Source organism: Miniopterus schreibersii, assembly GCF_964146895.1.
Source record: "Miniopterus schreibersii genome assembly, chromosome: 6".
NCBI lineage: Eukaryota > Metazoa > Chordata > Mammalia > Chiroptera > Miniopteridae > Miniopterus > Miniopterus schreibersii.
The window spans coordinates 21,723,543-21,741,067 of NC_138107.1; the positions used below are offsets into that span (position 1 = coordinate 21,723,543).

The 17,525-nt window shown below is 42.8% G+C and overlaps 1 protein-coding gene across 1 annotated transcript in view; it reads left to right on the forward strand.

Annotated features, from left to right (window-relative positions):
• The window catches only part of LRRC1 (leucine rich repeat containing 1), a 120,748-nt gene extending 107,525 nt beyond the window's left edge, over nt 1–13,223 (forward strand). The window contains exons 11-14 of the mRNA XM_081141174.1: nt 2,071–2,186; nt 8,998–9,170; nt 10,039–10,175; nt 11,717–13,223. Of these exons, the coding sequence (XP_080997300.1) occupies nt 2,071–2,186; nt 8,998–9,170; nt 10,039–10,175; nt 11,717–11,875 (585 nt within the window). The 3' untranslated portion in view covers nt 11,876–13,223. The remainder of the gene's footprint in view (nt 1–2,070; nt 2,187–8,997; nt 9,171–10,038; nt 10,176–11,716) is intronic.
• The last annotated feature ends 4,302 nt before the right edge of the window (nt 13,224–17,525 follow it).

The window sequence follows — 17,525 nt, forward strand, 5'->3', positions numbered from 1 at the left end:
TTCCTTCCCATGCATAGATTTTTGTTGGGATCATCTGAATTTATCTGAGAATCTAATCATGTGGATCCTCAAAAGATTCAGGGTTTTGATTTTTTTCCTTCCATGATATTTCTGGGCACCCAAGTGAAGCTGAGAATTGCCTTCGTCAAAGGAGGGAGGAGTGCCTGGCCCCACAAAAGATCCCTGTAGGACAGGATATTGGGCCCTATATTTATAAAGTATGAGAGGCCACTTAAGTGATTCTTATTAGAAAAAATTGCTACACATAGCCACAGATAATAACTTTAAGTAGCAGCCTTTTAATGGTAAGTAAATTAATGAATATAAGTGTATAAACATACCTAAATGAGAAATGTTAGTAGATGGATAGTCTTCACAGGTGAGAAGATAGGATGGGCACTAAACTTGCCAAGCACCCTCATTATATATAAATGTGCAAATTAAACAGTAGCTCAGTCAAAGAATCTGTCAGAGGGTTTGTATAGATAATAAATATGGAAGAAATGTAGAGAGCAATGTATCAATGTGGACCAGCTGATCCTGGGAAGACACTATGGAGTAGAGGATGTTCAGCTTATTTTGGATGATTGGTAAGATTTAGACAAAAGGAAGGGCGTTAGACTCTATAAGAAGCAGCTGAACCAAAAATACAAGGTGTATCGTAGAGGACAGTGAATAAACCAGTTTTGCTGGGATGGGAAATGTGAGCACTGAGAAACAAAGGGGACGGCCTGAAGACGTTTCTGCATATCTGGGTGTTTTCCAGGTGACCAGGGATAAATGTTAGTCCATGTTGTCTTAGGTTTATTTTTTCTTTATATCCACTGTGGTTAAATACCTTGGTTAAAGATATTATTTCAAAATATATTGACTCCAAAAGGAAGACATAATAAGATTGTTCATGAAGGTAATTATATAGCTACTTCTGAAGTGGGCATTCTGCTCTTTCAGATATGTGCATATACTAAACACATACATAAATAGAAAAAGTCAAAAGGTAGATTCAGACATCATTGAAGATCCAATCAAGTCTTTGCCCCTCCTCAAGAGGAGTCTCTGGAGTATTTTTCCACATATCAGACATCAATAGGTCCCTTCACACGCCTTTTGTAGCCATTGCTCTTAGGAGAGTGGGCACAGGAAGAATGTGGTAGTGTGGAGTCCTGCAGAATATGTGTCTAGGATCGAGCTCTTTTCTCACCCCCTTGGTGCAGCTTTCCTGACAGTACAGACTGCAGCCAGTTTGTCCAAGAGAATCATTGAATTCTTTTGTGTTTTTGTTCTTCATTGAGGACCAGACCTATATGAAGCTCAGTTACCTTTGAACTGCTTACTTCAAAAAAAAGGAAATGATAGTCAAATTTGGTATGGATGTAGATACTGAATATGCTTTCACGTGACAGCAGGTCATAGCTGGGGAGATTAATGTAGGTATTTAACAAATTCACTATTGGCTAAAACATTATTGATTTCGTATTGGTCAAAGGAAGAGGAATTTACCAAATTAAGTTGTGAATGGAAGCTATTAAAAGTTGTATGGTGGAAATTAATGTACTGTATCATCTATCAGATGACCCCCCCTTTTTTAAATAAACTGAAACACTGAGAACCCTGAAGTTAATGTAATGGACAGGTCTTCAAAGGTAGGTGTGTGTGTGTGTGTGCTCACGTGCAATCTTTGCCCTAACTTTTGAAACCTAGAATTACTAAACCTCCATGTGACCAAATAATATTTGTCTGGACCTATGTGCTTGGTTAACGTATTTAAAAGATGCAGTTGCATTAGATAGCAGTGGGAGATGACTTCTTTCCAGAGTGAAATTTTTGGACTCTGTTGTTTATTTTCTTGATTTAATTTAGAACATGTGTTTAATGTTATGCAGAGATTTTTATAAACATGCTGGACTACTCAGTGTTTTGTGTGATTTAAATTAAGCATAGTTGGTCATTAGAGACTAAAACCATGTGGTATAATTTTATGCCTCCTTTTCATGCCATTTGATACACAGGCCCACCACCATTTCCCCAAAAAACACCCTGGAAACAAGTTGTATTTTCTCCCTGTTGCAGATCGGTGGGTGCTGCAGCCTCACTGTGTTCTGCATGCGTGACAACAAATTAACTTGGATCCCTTCCGAGGTGTCGCAGGCCACAGAGCTGCACGTCCTGGATGTGGCAGGGAACAGGTAAGCATGTTCTGTTTGCTTTGCTTGAGAAAGAAACAGGTGTCCACCTACCCCAGCCTTTGCTGTGCATCTTGGCGGTCTTGTCTCGCTCCGTCTGATGGAATATATACCAATTAGTTGAACGACCCAGGCCCAGGAAGTTCTCAGTGGAGGTGCTGGAGCGACTGAGCCGGGCAGAGTAGAGACGGTCAGGGACAGCCTGAGCGCGGGGTGCTTCCCTGTTTAAGTGGACGCTCTGTAGACATGCCCCCCAGAGCAGCAGTGCAGTGATACAAGGGAAGGAGCATTGCCAGGAACTGAGAGGCGTAGGCTTCACCTCAGCTTTTGTTCATCAGCATGGGCCTCATAGTTTCCTCATCTGAAAAATGAGCTTGAATGAGTTGGAACTACATTTGTACCATGGGTCTTGACATGCTCTGCTGGTGCCTCTGAACCTGCTGAAATTATAAACAAGCTTGCATCCAGAGACACTTTTCTGGTGAGAGGATCCACAGCTAATGTCAGAATTGCCAAGTGATTCATAATCTAAAAAAAAGTGAGGAGCCACCAGACTGGCATCCGTAAGATCACAGCAGCAACATTTCTCATGTGCAGGGTCAGAGGTCACGTTAGACTACTCACCAGTTTCTGGAATGTATCTTCTCTTCACTTTGTAGAATATTGATGTGTTTCAGCCGCTGTGAACTAATTTCATCACCTCACATGTCATCTGCACACTTGCTTCCCCTGGAGCCTGCATAAGCTGCCCTGACTAGCTGGGGCCCTCTTCTCTGTTTCCCTGCTTTTATTTTTCATTGCTTATGCTTTATTTACTCCAGAAAGCATTCCTCTACTGCATGTTTAATTACCCCTGACATAGCACCGATCATCACCTGTTTGCATGTATGTAACCCTCCTAACCTAAAGTTACCTGAAGGTGGATGTGTCCCTGTATCCTTTGTCTCCTCACAGTATCTGTCACATAGTATGCACCTGGGAAAATGTTACACATGTTAGTTTTGCAGCATGACTGTCAGGCCACTTTAAAATGTCTTGTATCACAGGCTTCTCTGCCAAGAGGAATTAAAAAATGCTTTTGAGTGTTATGCAGTTAGGTAGGAGAGGAAGTGCAGAACCAGAGGAGGTGGTCCACAGTGTCTGGGAGATTGAGTCCTACGTGCTGAAGTTGGTCACTTAGGTCAGGCTCAACCTCCATTTTTCATTCTTGCTAATGGACTGTAGACAGCAGTGCTGAGTAACCAGCGCTCAGCAGGAAACTGGGGATGAGGCGTGGGCTTCAGGAATGCTCACCCTTGTAGAGTTAATGCTTTCAAGACATCCTGATAGATTCTTAAGACCACTAGCTGGTGACTGAAAACTCAGGATTCATTTGAGCTGGATGTTGCATTTCTGTTGGACTTCAGCCTAACATGTGATTTATCAATTGAGAAGGGTGGTTTCCTGACCTCTCGCCTCTAGCAGTAGAAGCTCAGTGACTCCCAGCCTCCCCTGGTTCTTGCCACACTGGTGAGTGTGGATTTGCATCCCTAATTCTTGGGTGGAAAGATGGCTGTGATGCCTAAGAACTGGTTTTTACATGAGTGAAAGCTCCATTCTCCAGTTCTCAGAAGAAGGGAAAGTTAAATTTTTATTATGCTTGGCTGGGGTGGAGAAAAGCCAGTTAAAAAGTTGAATTATGTAGCTGTCATCTGAGTCACTTAAGTGTGCCACTTAGTCCATGTATATATAGATTAATAACCAAATTTTAAGCCTATTAAAATATTTAATTACTACTTATTTTAAAGTATCAGTGTAGAAACTAATAATAAAAAGGACTGCCACATCAGCTTTTTAGCTTGCAGAGTTGTCACACCATGGGAAATCATACTCAGTGTGAGAGAGGTCCCTGCCTCTTCTCTCAGGCATATAAAAACAGCAGACAGTGCAAGGAGACTACATCTTAGTTTCCAAAAGCTTACTTTGATAAATTTGATACAGTAAGTCACAGCAAGGATAACTATAAAATGCCACTTGGAAACTAAACGTCAAACCTTCTGGTACAGTAATGGAGCAGGTGTCTTGTGTCATCCAGCTCCAGGGGCACAGAATATACATTTCTTTATTTCTTAGGCTCTCTCCCATAGGAATGTCCACTAGACACACAGAATTGGGTATGTGAGGGTCTTCCTGCGTTATTAGTAGTACCAAGTACTAGCAATACCTGTCAATGGGGAAATTGTTTACACCTTCAAATTTCATAATAAAAAAATTAATTTAAAAATATTAAAAGATATCACCTCACAACTGTTAGCATGGCTATTACGAAAAAGACAAATAACAAGGATGTGGAGAAAAGAGAATTCTTGTGCACAGTTGATGGGAATGTAAACTTGTGCAGCCACTGTGGAAAACAGTACAGAGGGTCCTCAAGAACTTAAATTTAGACCTACTATTAGATAGATCCAGGGATCCCACTTCTGGGTGTATATCCAAAGGAAATGAAAACAGGATCTCAAAGAGGTATCTGGACTCCCATGTTCACTGTAGCATTATTCATATTATGATCGCCAGGATATGGCTAAGAATCTACCAGTAGAAAGAGTGTGTGTGTGTTTGTGTAAAATACATATCTATATAATGGAATATTATTCAGCCACGAGAAAGAAGGAAATTCTGCCATTTATAACAACATGGATGGACCTTGAGGGCATGAAATAAGTCAGATGGAGAAAGACAAATATTGTATGATCTCACTTACATGTGGGATTTTAAAAAGTTGAACTTTTTGAAACAGAGTAGAATGTGGTTGCCGGGGGCTGGGGTGGTGGTGCAGGAAATGGGGAGATTTTGGTTAAAGGGTGCAAACTTCCAGTTATAAGATGAATAAGTTCTGGGGATCTAATGTGCAGCATGGTGACTATAGGTAACAGTACTGTATTATATACTTGAAAGTTGCTAAGAGAGAAGATCTTAAGTGTTTTTAACACACACACACACACACACACACACACAGTGGTAATTATGTGAGGTAATGGAGGTGTTAACGAAGCTTACTGTGGTAATCATTTCACAGTATATAAATGAATCAAATCATGTTGTACACCTTAAACTTACATAAGGTTATATGTCAATTATATCTTAATGAAGCTGGGAAAAATAAAAAAAATATTAAAAGACAAAGCACAATACAGCAGCTATGTTATAAAATACTAAGCAACTCAAGAATGAGATGTTTCTCTGCAATGACACAGGCGGCCCATGGTACTGATAACTAGAGCAAGTGTACGTAGTGTTCTTATTTTTGTTCATGTTTTTAAAATACTTATCTATGCGGTACACCAAAATATTAATAGTAGTTCCCCTCGAGGAAGGGTGGAGACATGGGGTTACAGGGGGCTTTCACTTTAGATATTTTGGTACTGTTTAATTTTTTTCACTGATTATGTTCTCTCTGCATATCTTCAAACATTTCTGAAAACTTTGTTTAAAACTAAGAGTTCTAGTAGGAAGTAGCAAAAAGCTGAACATTTAATTGTAAGAAGTATGCAGTCATCAGGGAAGTGAGTATTACATTAATCAGTAGACCGTGTTTAGCTCTTAAATACATTTGACAGGCAGTTGCTGTAGTAGTGAGGTGGGGAAGGTCACGTCAGGCTAGGCTGGCCGCGGGCGTAACTGGAAATGAGAGCTCTGGGCTTTGCTTATTTGTCTGCTTTTGTCCTTGTACCACTGGTGTAAATCCTGTGGGCCTTTTATTCCAGGGCGGGGGGGGGGGGGGTCCTAAATAGAACATGGAGATGTGTACAATGGAGTGATGGTTTCTTGTGTTGATTTTGTAGTGTACAGATGGTTCTGGAATAAACCAAAAATGTATTATTAACTCGTCTGGAAAGCAGGGATATATAGCATCTATTTATCTATTTTCTACTTGTGTCTGGGATGGTTCGCCCAAGAGAAACAGAGGAGTATGTGTGTCTTTTCCCCGAGGCCACAGAGAGTCAGTGAGAGGGTCTGCCCAGCCCAGAGTATGTGTGCAGACAGGGCTGGAAACAGGGCCTTCTTTTCTCTTTGACATCACAGGACACCTCTGTCCACAAGACACTGTGAACAGGCTCATGTCCTGTGTGGGCTCCGTCAGCAACAGGCATATTAAAGCTGGCACTTGGATTCTTTGCAGGAAAACTGGCATTTCAGACAACGAATAGATCTTAACGTGGCTTGGTTGAACGTGGTTATAAGATCTGTTGTTGTAGAGTCCAGTAACCTATTTTAGCTTTTACCATAAGATTTTGTCATCCTTGGAAGCTGTTGTTATTGATGCTCTGTTTGGCCTTTTATTTATACCTTTGCTTTGGCATTTAGCTAGGAAGCCAATTGTTAGTCTGAGAAGGTACGATGACCGTGTCTGAGTATCTGTGTTTTGTGCCGGTTTTCAAATCTTTATTTTCTTTTATGTTCTCAATATTAGCTTAACTCCTTTTAAAAATAAATAGGAACAAACTTTCAAAGAAATGATCCTTTTGTTCAATAAAATGAAAAAGAGTTTAAGCTTTCATAGTGTATTAGGATACTCTTTTTAAAAATCACTGGCACAGTGCCTGGCAAATCATGTCTATGTCTTTACCTCCCTTGCCTGTGAGTGTGCCACGACTTCGGGCAGTGTATTTCTCCCTTCGGGCAAAGGCAGAAATACGTTGTTGTATAAGCATGAGCGACTTCACTTTCCTTTCCCTCGAAGAAGCAATTCCTAGAACAAGGAAAAGTGGAGCTGGGAATCTGCTGTCCCCTCCGGGCATCCGTCTCATGGTCTGAGCATATGTTTCACTGCACTGGGTGGGTCCTGGGATTTAAAAATACATACTTCTTATCTAGTTTGGTGCTCATGAGTGAAATACTATAGTGTGTGATACATAGAGACTTTTCAAGGGTACTTAACATACGCAATTCTCGCAGATGCATTGACTTCAGAACCTAAGCCCCATGTAGATACAGTTCCACTGTGCTTTCTACCCAGGACATCTGAGTGGGACATGTCCGTCTTCACTGGACTCACTGTGAGGAAAAGAAGATAGTTTCTCCTGTCCATAATTCTTACATTGGAAATCTTTGAAAAGCATATTAATTGTTCTTATGAAAAGTTTGTTGACAATGCATTTGTTAATATTCTCTATGCATTCTTTGATAAGTTTTTACTTCATTTGTTAAAGGAGCTTACACAGTTTGTGCTTACATTCTCCTTAGATTAGTTTTATATTATCGGAGTACAACTTCTCTTCATATCTCTACAAAATGTTCTAGTTTATTTCCCGTAAGTCTGTCAATTCAAATGGGTATACAGGCAGACCTCGGAGGTAATTGTGGGTTCGGATCCAGACCACCTCAATAACGTGAGTATTGCAATGAAGCGAGTGTAATCTTTTTGCTGGTAGAGGGCCTTGCCTTCAATTTGTAAAAAACACAACATCTGTGAAGGCCAATAAAGTGAAGCGCAGTAAAACAAGCAGTGTCTAGTAATGCAGCATTAATCTGTTGGTAAGATGTATAGGTCGATCTCCCCCATACAATTTTATAAAAGAAAGAAGCCCAGGAATACATGCTGTCTTATCATTCTTCATGGGATTAAATTTCTCTTACGAGTATGTGCCTCATATAGTAGTTAGCAGAATGTGATTAGCTTATGAAGTCACTTCTAAGACTGATCCATAATTTAATATGTGGAGCCATCCTTAGAGTGAAAATACTTGATCAGATAAATCCTTTAAACCTTGAATTTCTGGTATCAGCGTGGGTCTGGTTGTTTTCACAGTGAATTAGTAACTTGTATAAAGCATTGGTTTTCACTAAGCAGCATATTCACCCTTGGTACTGTTAGCATTTGGGGCCAGGTAATTCTGTTATGGGGCTGTCCTGTGCATTGTAGGATGTTTAGCAACATCCCCGGCCTGCACGCACTAGATGCCATAGCACCCTCCAAAACGTCTACAGATATGGCCGGAGATTCCCTAGGGGCACAACCACGCCTGGCTGGGAACCGCTGTGCTAAGGTAACCTGGCAAGTACCAAGCGCTGGCTTCTGGTGTTCTTTACTGAGTAGATCTGACTGGTCGCAGCCAAGCTGTGAAATATTTGTGCAAACATAAACATGAAACTAATCTTCAGGTGTCACATTATAATTTTAAAAGTGCTTTATAAATATTCTATCTCATTCGAAACTGAAACAATCTGATGTGGATGTTAATTATCACGTTGGAGTCTGAGAAGTGGGAGGGTCTAGAAACAGAAAGATAAAAGTTTAGGATGGAATACCTAAAATAATCTCCCTAGAGAAAACAAATGGAGTACATGAAAAAAAAAAATTAACCTTTATTTTAACTGCAACTTAAATTCTTCAGCACCTCAGGCATCTCCTTCCCCCATCCTGATTTCCCAGGGGCTACGGGAAACAGGTAACCCCAGAAGCTCACCCCAGCCCCATGAGGTGGCGACGGTGTTGCCATTGACTGCATAAGAGCTCCACTTCCACAGTTGCACTGGCTGTTTTTCTCTTTGAATTGAAACCTCCTAGTACAGGGTTGAAGAAAGTTCTGTCAGTTCCTCATTTCTGCCCTATGGCCTAGCAGTGCTGCTGAGGAGGTGATAGGAGAGCGGGGAAGCTGTTAGCGCCGAGTCTACTTGCAAAGAGTAAATCAAGTATCTTGTTATAAACATAACGTCTTTTTAGAGGGTGGACCCAATCCTAGGTGGTGGTTTTCATTTTTTTCTGTTTTTATTGACAGAAATTGATTTGATTACAGCATCTGAGACGCCGATGTCTTCTTTTGTTTCAAATTAGGTTGTTGCATCTGCCCTTGTCTCTGATGTCCTTGAAGTTGAAAGCTTTGTGGTTATCTGACAACCAGTCCCAGCCCCTACTCACGTTCCAGACGGACATAGACCTCACCACAGGGGAGAAGATTTTAACCTGTGTCTTACTTCCTCAGCTGCCTTCTGAACCTACTTGCCAAGGTGAATTTAAGGACCATATCATTTGGCCACAAGAATTAGTAGGAGTTACCATCTCACCATAAGACCTTTTCCTCTTACATGTGACTGTATTTTATCCAATTCTGCCCCTAGAGCCTGTCCAGGTGAGGCCACTGTGTGTCAGGTGAGGTCATTGTAGGTCTTCTCTGGCAAGGTCCCCTGCGTCTTTGCAGAAAAAGTACCACTCACACCTATTATCGTGTCTGGAAGTCCTTAAACACCCTTTTTCTTGGTTTTGAATGATAGCTAAGGATGAAAATACAAATACCCCTAAAAGAGGTAACAGTCACTTAAAATCTAAACTGATGGTTTGGAGGATTGGTACTGAACTCCACTGGAAAATTTTTTAAGCCAGTGATTTGTTTTGAGTCATTGTACCTTTGTTTTGTAAATTATGTGTGGTTTTTAAAAATATTCACACTGACATCAAATTTGCTATTATAAATCCTTTGCTGAGGGCTGGTTTTGATTGAAGAGAACCAGAGTGCCCTGGGGGAGCCGGAGTCCCCTGAGTGGAAGGGCCCCACAGCCGCCTTGTCAGTCTCCCCTTTGTGATATGTTTTTATTGATTTTAGAGAGGAAGGGAGCAGGAGAGAGAGAGAAACATCGATCGGTTGCCATATGCACCCTGACTGGGGATCAAACTCGCAACCTGGGTATGTGCCCTGACCACGAATCGAACCCATGACCCTTTGGTGCATAGGACACCTCTCAACCAAGTGAGCCACACCAGCCAGGGCCCTTTTCTTTTTAATTTTTTACATTACCACATAGCGGTTGCCAGTCACAGGAACCCTGCTGATGTGTCTTTGCTGAGCTCCCTGCTGATGATGTGTCTTTGTGATGACAGAGAACTTGTCTCGCTGTGGTGCCCTGGAGAACTTGGTGAGTGACGTCTCCGATGAGGCCTGGAACGAGCGCACAGTGAACAGAATCAGTGCAATCCGATTTCTGGAAGATGAAAAAGATGAAGATGACAATGAAACGGTATGGAAATGGAGATTCTTGGCCTCCATGGAAGTTCAAAATTTAAAAGACTTCCAACATTAATAATGGCACCTAATAAGGATTTCTTGTATTTTCAGCTAGTGTGTTTTCTGTTTTGCTTTTAGCATTTTAGAATTTTTAGAAGACAGAACTAAGTACTTCTAGGTACGGATTCACCAAATGTGTTTAGGGCAAAAAGAACTGTTGTGCTTTTAGTTTGACTAGTTCATGGTGCCTCTTTTTCTTTATTTGTGATAGCTTCCCCTCCCACCCCCACTGTTTTCTTAAAATTCATTTTTCTTTTTTGTTCTTCTTTGTTGTTTAAGTCTCTTCCCGCCTTCCACTCCCATTTATGACTGTATCGCGTTGACTCCATTCGCGTTTCCTGGTGGGGCAGCTTGCCTTCTGCCGGACTGGACTCCCCTCGCTTTCCCACGCCCCCTTTCTGCTCTTCACTGTTGTGCAGAATGCTCCTGACCTGAGTTAGACCCCTGAACGAGTTCTCAGTCAGCAGTCAGGAATAGGTTTGAATGTACCCTCAGCCTCACTTTCCTCCACACCGGAAAGTGTGTCGCAGCCACCGGTGCCTCCGGGAGTCAGCAACAACTCGACCTCCTCCTACAAGCTGACTTTGGCTCTTGAAGTCCTCGCTAATTGAGATTTTCATAAGCAGAGTTTCGAGGGAGTCTCCTCAGCCCTCAAAACAAAGGGTGGCGTTTAAATTATCTGCTAGCGTCTGCAGAGTGCAAAATAGGAATTAGGCAGGACAGAAAAACCTCAATATTAATGACTCTAATGCTTATCTTACAACACCTGAGAGTGGTTTTCTCACCAGTTACTTCAGGGCCTCTGATGTGCTCTTATTTTATTAGCCTACTTGAGCTCCTCCTGAAACTCCTGGACAGACCACTTAAAAGATGTAAATGCCTTTCGTGAGCTAAAGACCATATAGCCTGTGAAGTAATAGACTTTTTAAGTACTGCCCCTACGCTCTGCCTTCCCTTCGGGCTCTGTGGTCTTGGGGAGAAGGTGAAGAGCTTCGGGGGTCATGTGAATAGCACGCGCGCAGCAGAGTAAGGGAAGGCCCCGTCCTGCTGCTGCCCTTTTCTTCAGCTCCCAGCCCCAAGGGTTGAAGGAAGCCGGAGCCACGCTGCGTGACAGAACAGTATAGTGATTTTAATTAGAACTTTTTACCCCTTCCTTTTTATTTTTTCTTCACACCCCACAAGTACATCTTGTAAATCTTTTCTTTTTTATCTCACGACATTGCATGATAACTTCATAGTTACCATGCAGTAATGTAGTATTTTTAAAAATATTCTTTTATTCCAAAAGTGATCCTCCGTCCTGACTAGGTAAGTTGTGTGCAACGCGCCATCTCCCATTAGCTGCTAGGAAGCCGTTGGTCACCAGCTGCCCTTAGCTCGGACCCATTGTGTGCAGGAAGGTCAGGTTTGTGTTGGAAGCTGCCGCCCGGGAGCTGCATGTTTGGAAGACAAACGAAATAAAACCGAAACACTCACTCCACTGTCTGTTTCTAGAGAACCCTTCTGAGGCGAGCCACCCCACACCCAGGGGAGTTAAAGAATATGAAAAAGACAGTGGAGAATTTGCGGAATGACATGAATGCTGCTAAAGGACTGGATTCCAACAAAAACGAGGTCAATCATGCCATTGACCGCGTGACCACTTCTGTGTAGAATTTCACCTCCAGGTTTTACCTCCCACGTCTTCCCCTGCTGTAGAGACGTTCCAGTGTTTTGAGGAGGCTCCTGAAGTCCTCTTTCTTGACCAGAACCCCGCGCTTCGCCCCCCTGCGTCGCCGAGTGAAGGGATGCTCTTCTCTCCGCGGAAGTGCCTTACTCTGACCCGTCAACCAGTGGCCTCCCAGCGTGACTTTGTTTCCGTCCCTCAACTTCAGCTGTTTGTACCAAGTAGAATACACTACTGTAAACCTCTGACTTTTGTGGTTGTCTTATGTTGGGGCAGGGAGAGCAAGAAGGGGAACTCGATCTTCTTCCCTCCACCAAGTGCTGGGACGCTCTGAACCCAAGTTCTCTTGGACCTACTGATGAGAGAGAGTTTTATGTATGGGGGAAAACTGATACCTTTTTAAACCTTTTTGGCAGCTCAGATGGTGTAAATTTAAAAATTTTGTATAGGTATTTCATAACAAAAAATATGTATTTCTTTTTTGTTATTTTATCTTGAAAACGGTACATATTTTAGTATCTGTGCAGAAAAAAACAGTCCTGAAGTATTTGTTTTTATTTGTACCATCCACTGTGCCTTACCTTGTCCTGTGTCATGTCAAACCATCGTACACAGTGGCGTCCTTGAGAGGTGAGACAGGACTCGGAGTGCGGTACTTTTTAAAGCAGTGTTGGATTTTAATTAGTGATCTACCTGGTGAATTTGTTTTTAACCAAAAAGAAGAGTTACCACTGATTTGTAAATTATATTGGATGATTTTTTTAAAAAAGATAAACCAAAGGATTAGGCTGCTAATATTTCATTTCTTATACTTTAACTTTTTTATAAATGAGTCTCTTATAAATGAGTGCGGTGTCTGATTGTTCCTACTCGGAAGGTATGTGCCATTTTGTAAAATAAAATGGAACAGAAAAGCACAAAAAGAGAAAACTGGTTTTGAAACTCATTGGTAAATTATGTACTGCAAAAGAAAGTATGATTTTACCGAAGAAAGCTTTAAAAGTTTTATATTGAGATATAAAACCACAATAAAGCAAAATAACCTACTAGACTGTATTAGAAATGTTGCTATCTTTATAAGTGCAATTTAATTTGTAAATAGAGTTTGAATCAAAGTGTAGAGAAATACTGCTTCAAGTTTTAATTTCAGTTCTGCTAATTTAAGGAGTGTGGGGTATATTTTGGTATGTTTCCTTGATTTTTTTTTTTTGTATGATGTGATAAAAGAGGAATGAAAAGTGCCAGTCACTATGTGGTGTCTAGGAAAATCATGTTGTTACTGTTTTTTTTGTTTTCTCTCCATGAAATAAAGTCACCCTGGACATTCGCCAGACAGCTTTTTAAAATTAATTATCACTCTGCATATTCAGATGAGAGCAGGTGGCCGAGTTTTTTGATGATGGGCTGCCTTCCATTGGCTGCCTTCCATTAAATGTCTAACCTACCGGTCGGCTGGTTCATCTCCCACATGGGGTGGAACTCAGAACTGCCCCGCCTTCAGCTCTGCCTCATAACTTTGGGGTCGCGTCTAGCCAACTGGACTCCTTAGAAACCTGCTTTCAGTCAACCTGCTACGATACCTTCTTTTACTACTGTGCATCTACTTACTGAATTCACTTTGCTTTTAAGTTGCTTGTATATATGTGTACATTTTAAAACTATGTATTGAGTTGAAAGTACCTGACACATAAATGGTTTCTGACTTGTCAGTTTTATACCTTGCTCCCTAATCTGGGTACCCATCTTCTCCATTTTAAGATGTAGGCCTACTCTGTTTTGTTTTATAAAGATGATGCCACTAACTAATGGGCTGATAGATAAGCACATTGGTTTTATTTAAGGTGATCTCTCTTGACCCTCAAGAACAAATAGAACTTCCATAGTGTTTGGGTGTTTTTGTTTCTTTTCATATAAAATTCATGCTTTACTACTCAGTTAATCATGGTTTTAGTGGATTAAATGTGGACAGAATGGCGTGTGTTTAAATTTTTCTAGGAAATTTTATGTACCTGATTATTTGTTTCTTTTGCCTGTCTCCTGTACTTGACATTCACCTGGGTTTTTTTGTTTTGTTTTTTTGCTTTCAGTTTTTGAGATTTAGTCGTCCCCCCCTTCCTTGAGGGGAGAAAGTTACTTTCAGTCGTTTATTCTGGGTGACACTGCAATGCTCTTTACCTTCAGGGTGCTGGGACCAGACTTTCAGCTTCACCATGGAAACAGCACCAACCTGTCAGACCCAATTCGAGAATATGCCAGCCTTTTCCCAGGAGCCCTCTCTTGCCGTTATAAGTAAAACTCAATTACCTGAAAGGATACCTCTCCCTTGTGGAGCTGGTGCCAGAAGTCCCTGAGCTTTCCTAGGGAGTGTGTGATTGCGCACTGTGCCCCCCCCCGGCCGCCCCCCAGGAAGGGGAGGGGTGTGATGACTGCCTGTTTGTCTTGTGGGAGTGACGGGTGAAAGCCGGAAAGAAGAGTACAACCTGTTCATCTACTTTTTTCATAGCCCCCGATTTCCTCATTTTAGCAAGGAAATGACACCTAAGTGGATGAAATAGTCCATATTTAGAGCACCTAAGATAATGAACATCCCTGATGCCAAGAGGAGGCACAGGTGAGAAAACTAGAACGAGCATTTGCCTGGATGTTGTTTCCTCTGGGAAGGTGGGAGGAATGGTCCGGGCCAAACTGCCGGTGGATCTGGAAGCTTCCTGGTTCCAGGGCACAGGTGAGGAAGTGCAGGTGGAGTCGCCGTCACCAGCTTTCACTGCTGCCCCGCCCGCCCGCCCCTGCGAAATCGACCACACCTGGGAGGGCACGCCGCCTGGGTGGGGTGGAGGCTGGGAAAGATCCCTGCCCTGTCCGAAAGCCGCTCGGGACAGCCAGTTCCAGCCTCATAAAAGTGACTGACACCCTGCTGGGGCGGCTGGCTGGTGGGTGGGGCGGCGCTGGAGCTGCTCGTTGACGGGAGGCGATGAGGGATATTGCAGCTCCGTGACGTCCGCAGAGAGCTGAGATCTCACTTCAACAATTAGTGTGGCCTTCCCTCGCCCAACGTCCCAAAGAGCCAATTAGAAAAGTTAAAAAAACACAAAACTTTATTATGGGTAATGAAAAACATGCAAAAGTAGAATTATATAATGGATCCCCTTATGTCTATCATCCAGCTTGAACGGCTACCAACGCAAGGCCAATAAGCCATTTTAAAGGAACCAAATTAAGTTTTAAAAAACATTCACGAGAAGACTGCACAATGAGGTAATTTTAAAAACTCAGGAAAAGCGGAGAGTGAATGTGCCTTTTCAAGGCGCACTTCGGGGTTCAAATTGCCGAGTCAGGGTGGCCCAGCCGTTGGAATCAAATGGACGTAGGTTTGAATCCCAGGCCTGCCGGTGGCTTTGGATAAGCTACTTAACCTCACTGGCCTGAGGGCCTTCATTTCTAAAATGGGGCAGTCTGACCTCTTCCAGGTTTAAAGTGAGGATTAACTGGGATACACCAAACCAGCTCTCAGGAAGTGGGCGGCTGCTATTGTCACAGGTCTTGATGTCATTATAGTCACGTTACTAAAAGCTCTGCAGTTCCCACCTCCGAGCCAGCAGCATGTGACCACCAGGAATGATGACACGCTAGTCTCTGGCAGATACCTGAAAATGCTCCCACCTGTGCTGCTACACGCAGACCCTCGAGTTGTGTAATGCGTGGGGAGACTTGACTTTGTGAGGTCGGCTCACTTGATGGTAAGGTTAGCAATGGTCGCACGGTAACCCCCTCACTGGAACTGGACTTCCTAGCCAGCTGTCTTCCAGGTAAAGCTGGTTGCTACCAAGAAACTCAGGCTCTTAATTGAAAGAGGGTCTCTGGATCTCCACACAATGTGCCCTCTGCCAGGCCCGCAGTGTTCCAGGATTTGGCCTGTTGTGCTTATTTACTCGCTTATCTCTAGTTCACCTTTGGTTTTAGGTAAACTTCTTCCTTTTTCACCTCTTGCTGTGTTCGGTCTCCTCTCTGTCTCAGAGTGAGACCTCTGAGGCTTTTATGGATCAGGAGAGGCAAGTACGGTAAAGAAATGGGTCACCCACGGAGAAAAACCTCCCCAGGTAAAATAAATAAATGCGGCCTGACTTGGGAGTGTAGAGGACACGCCCATCTTCTGCCCTGTTTTCTTTTTAAGAAGTTGACAGCTGGCGGGAAAGGGAAACCAACCAGAAGAACCCGACCTGGTTGCTTTTGTTCCCCAGGCTGCGTGGAAGGTAGGAGACAGTTTTGCACCTCACAGCTGGCCAGAAGGATGGTGAAATTTTAAACTGTGAGACTGAGCAGTCACGGGGCGGCCAAGGCTCTTCTGATGGGACAAGAATCTGATTGGGTTGGTCCTCCAAGGTCCTTTTGAGGCATCAGCATTTAATTTCTAAACAAAATACAGTTGACCCCAGCGTGGGGGTAGGGACCCCGACCCACATGCGGTCGAAAAATTTGCCCAACTTTTGACTAATCAGCCCTTCACACCTGCAGATTCAATCAACCAGGATTGAAAACAGTATTTTGGATCAGAGGTTGGGAATGTGAGGCTGGGAATGTGAAAATGCTGTTTCAGTCCCGGTTAGCTGAACCTGTGGATGCGAAACCCACAGATAAGAACACATGGGTTCTAAGGGGAAGGGCTGATTGTATTTATTGGGGGGGAAAAGTGCACAGAAGTGGACTCATGCTGTCCAAATTCGAGTTGCTCAAGCGTCAGCTGTGATGAGCTGCTCCTTGGTATAGCGAAGCAGGAGTTATAACGGCTGCTGTTTCACTGAGCACTTACCTACTATGTGCCACATACCAAGCTAACTGAACACAGTCTCAGTTTTCCAGAACAACCTCATGAGGTAGGTGCTGGCATTTGATCTTTGCAAAAGAATGAATTCAGATTCAGTTTTACTAATTTTTCCAATCTCAAACAGTAAGTGACAAAATTGGGATTCAAATTCACATCTCTCTTAACTAGAGTCTCTGATTTCAGTTACTCCTAATTTTGCTTGGCCACCTCCCTCAGCTAAAGTACCGTGAACCGCCCGGCCGGTGTGGCTCAGTGGTTGAGCATCAACCCATGAATGGAGGTCACTGGTTTGCTTCCTGGTCAGGGCACATGCCCGGGTTTTGGGCTCAATCCCCAGTAGAGGTCGTGCAGGAGGCAGCTGACTGGTAACTCTCATCATTGATGTTTCTCTCTCTCTTATCCCTCTCCCTTCCTCTCTCTAAAATAAGCAAAAACATTCAAATAAATAAGTATAAAAGAAAATACTGTGAACCTGTAGTTACATTTAGAGTTATATTTATTGTAGTGGTGGTGATTCTGTTTTAATTTTTTGCAATTATTTAGGCCTAGGTTATGAACAAAGACGGGCATGGAACTTGGTGGAACTTGACCACCATATACGTGGACTTGGGCCTGCCTTTGTGTCTAGTTGTAGCAAATGTTATGACTCTGCCCGGTCAAACCCTCCCACCAACCCCTCCCTTACCCACCCCATATCACGTCCTGTGGTAAGTGCTGTGAAAATGTTCCTGGAACCTTTGTTCTACCGTCTCAAACTGTGTGCAAATCTCAAGAAACTTGGGAGATAAATTATATGGTTAAGAGGTGACCAGGAA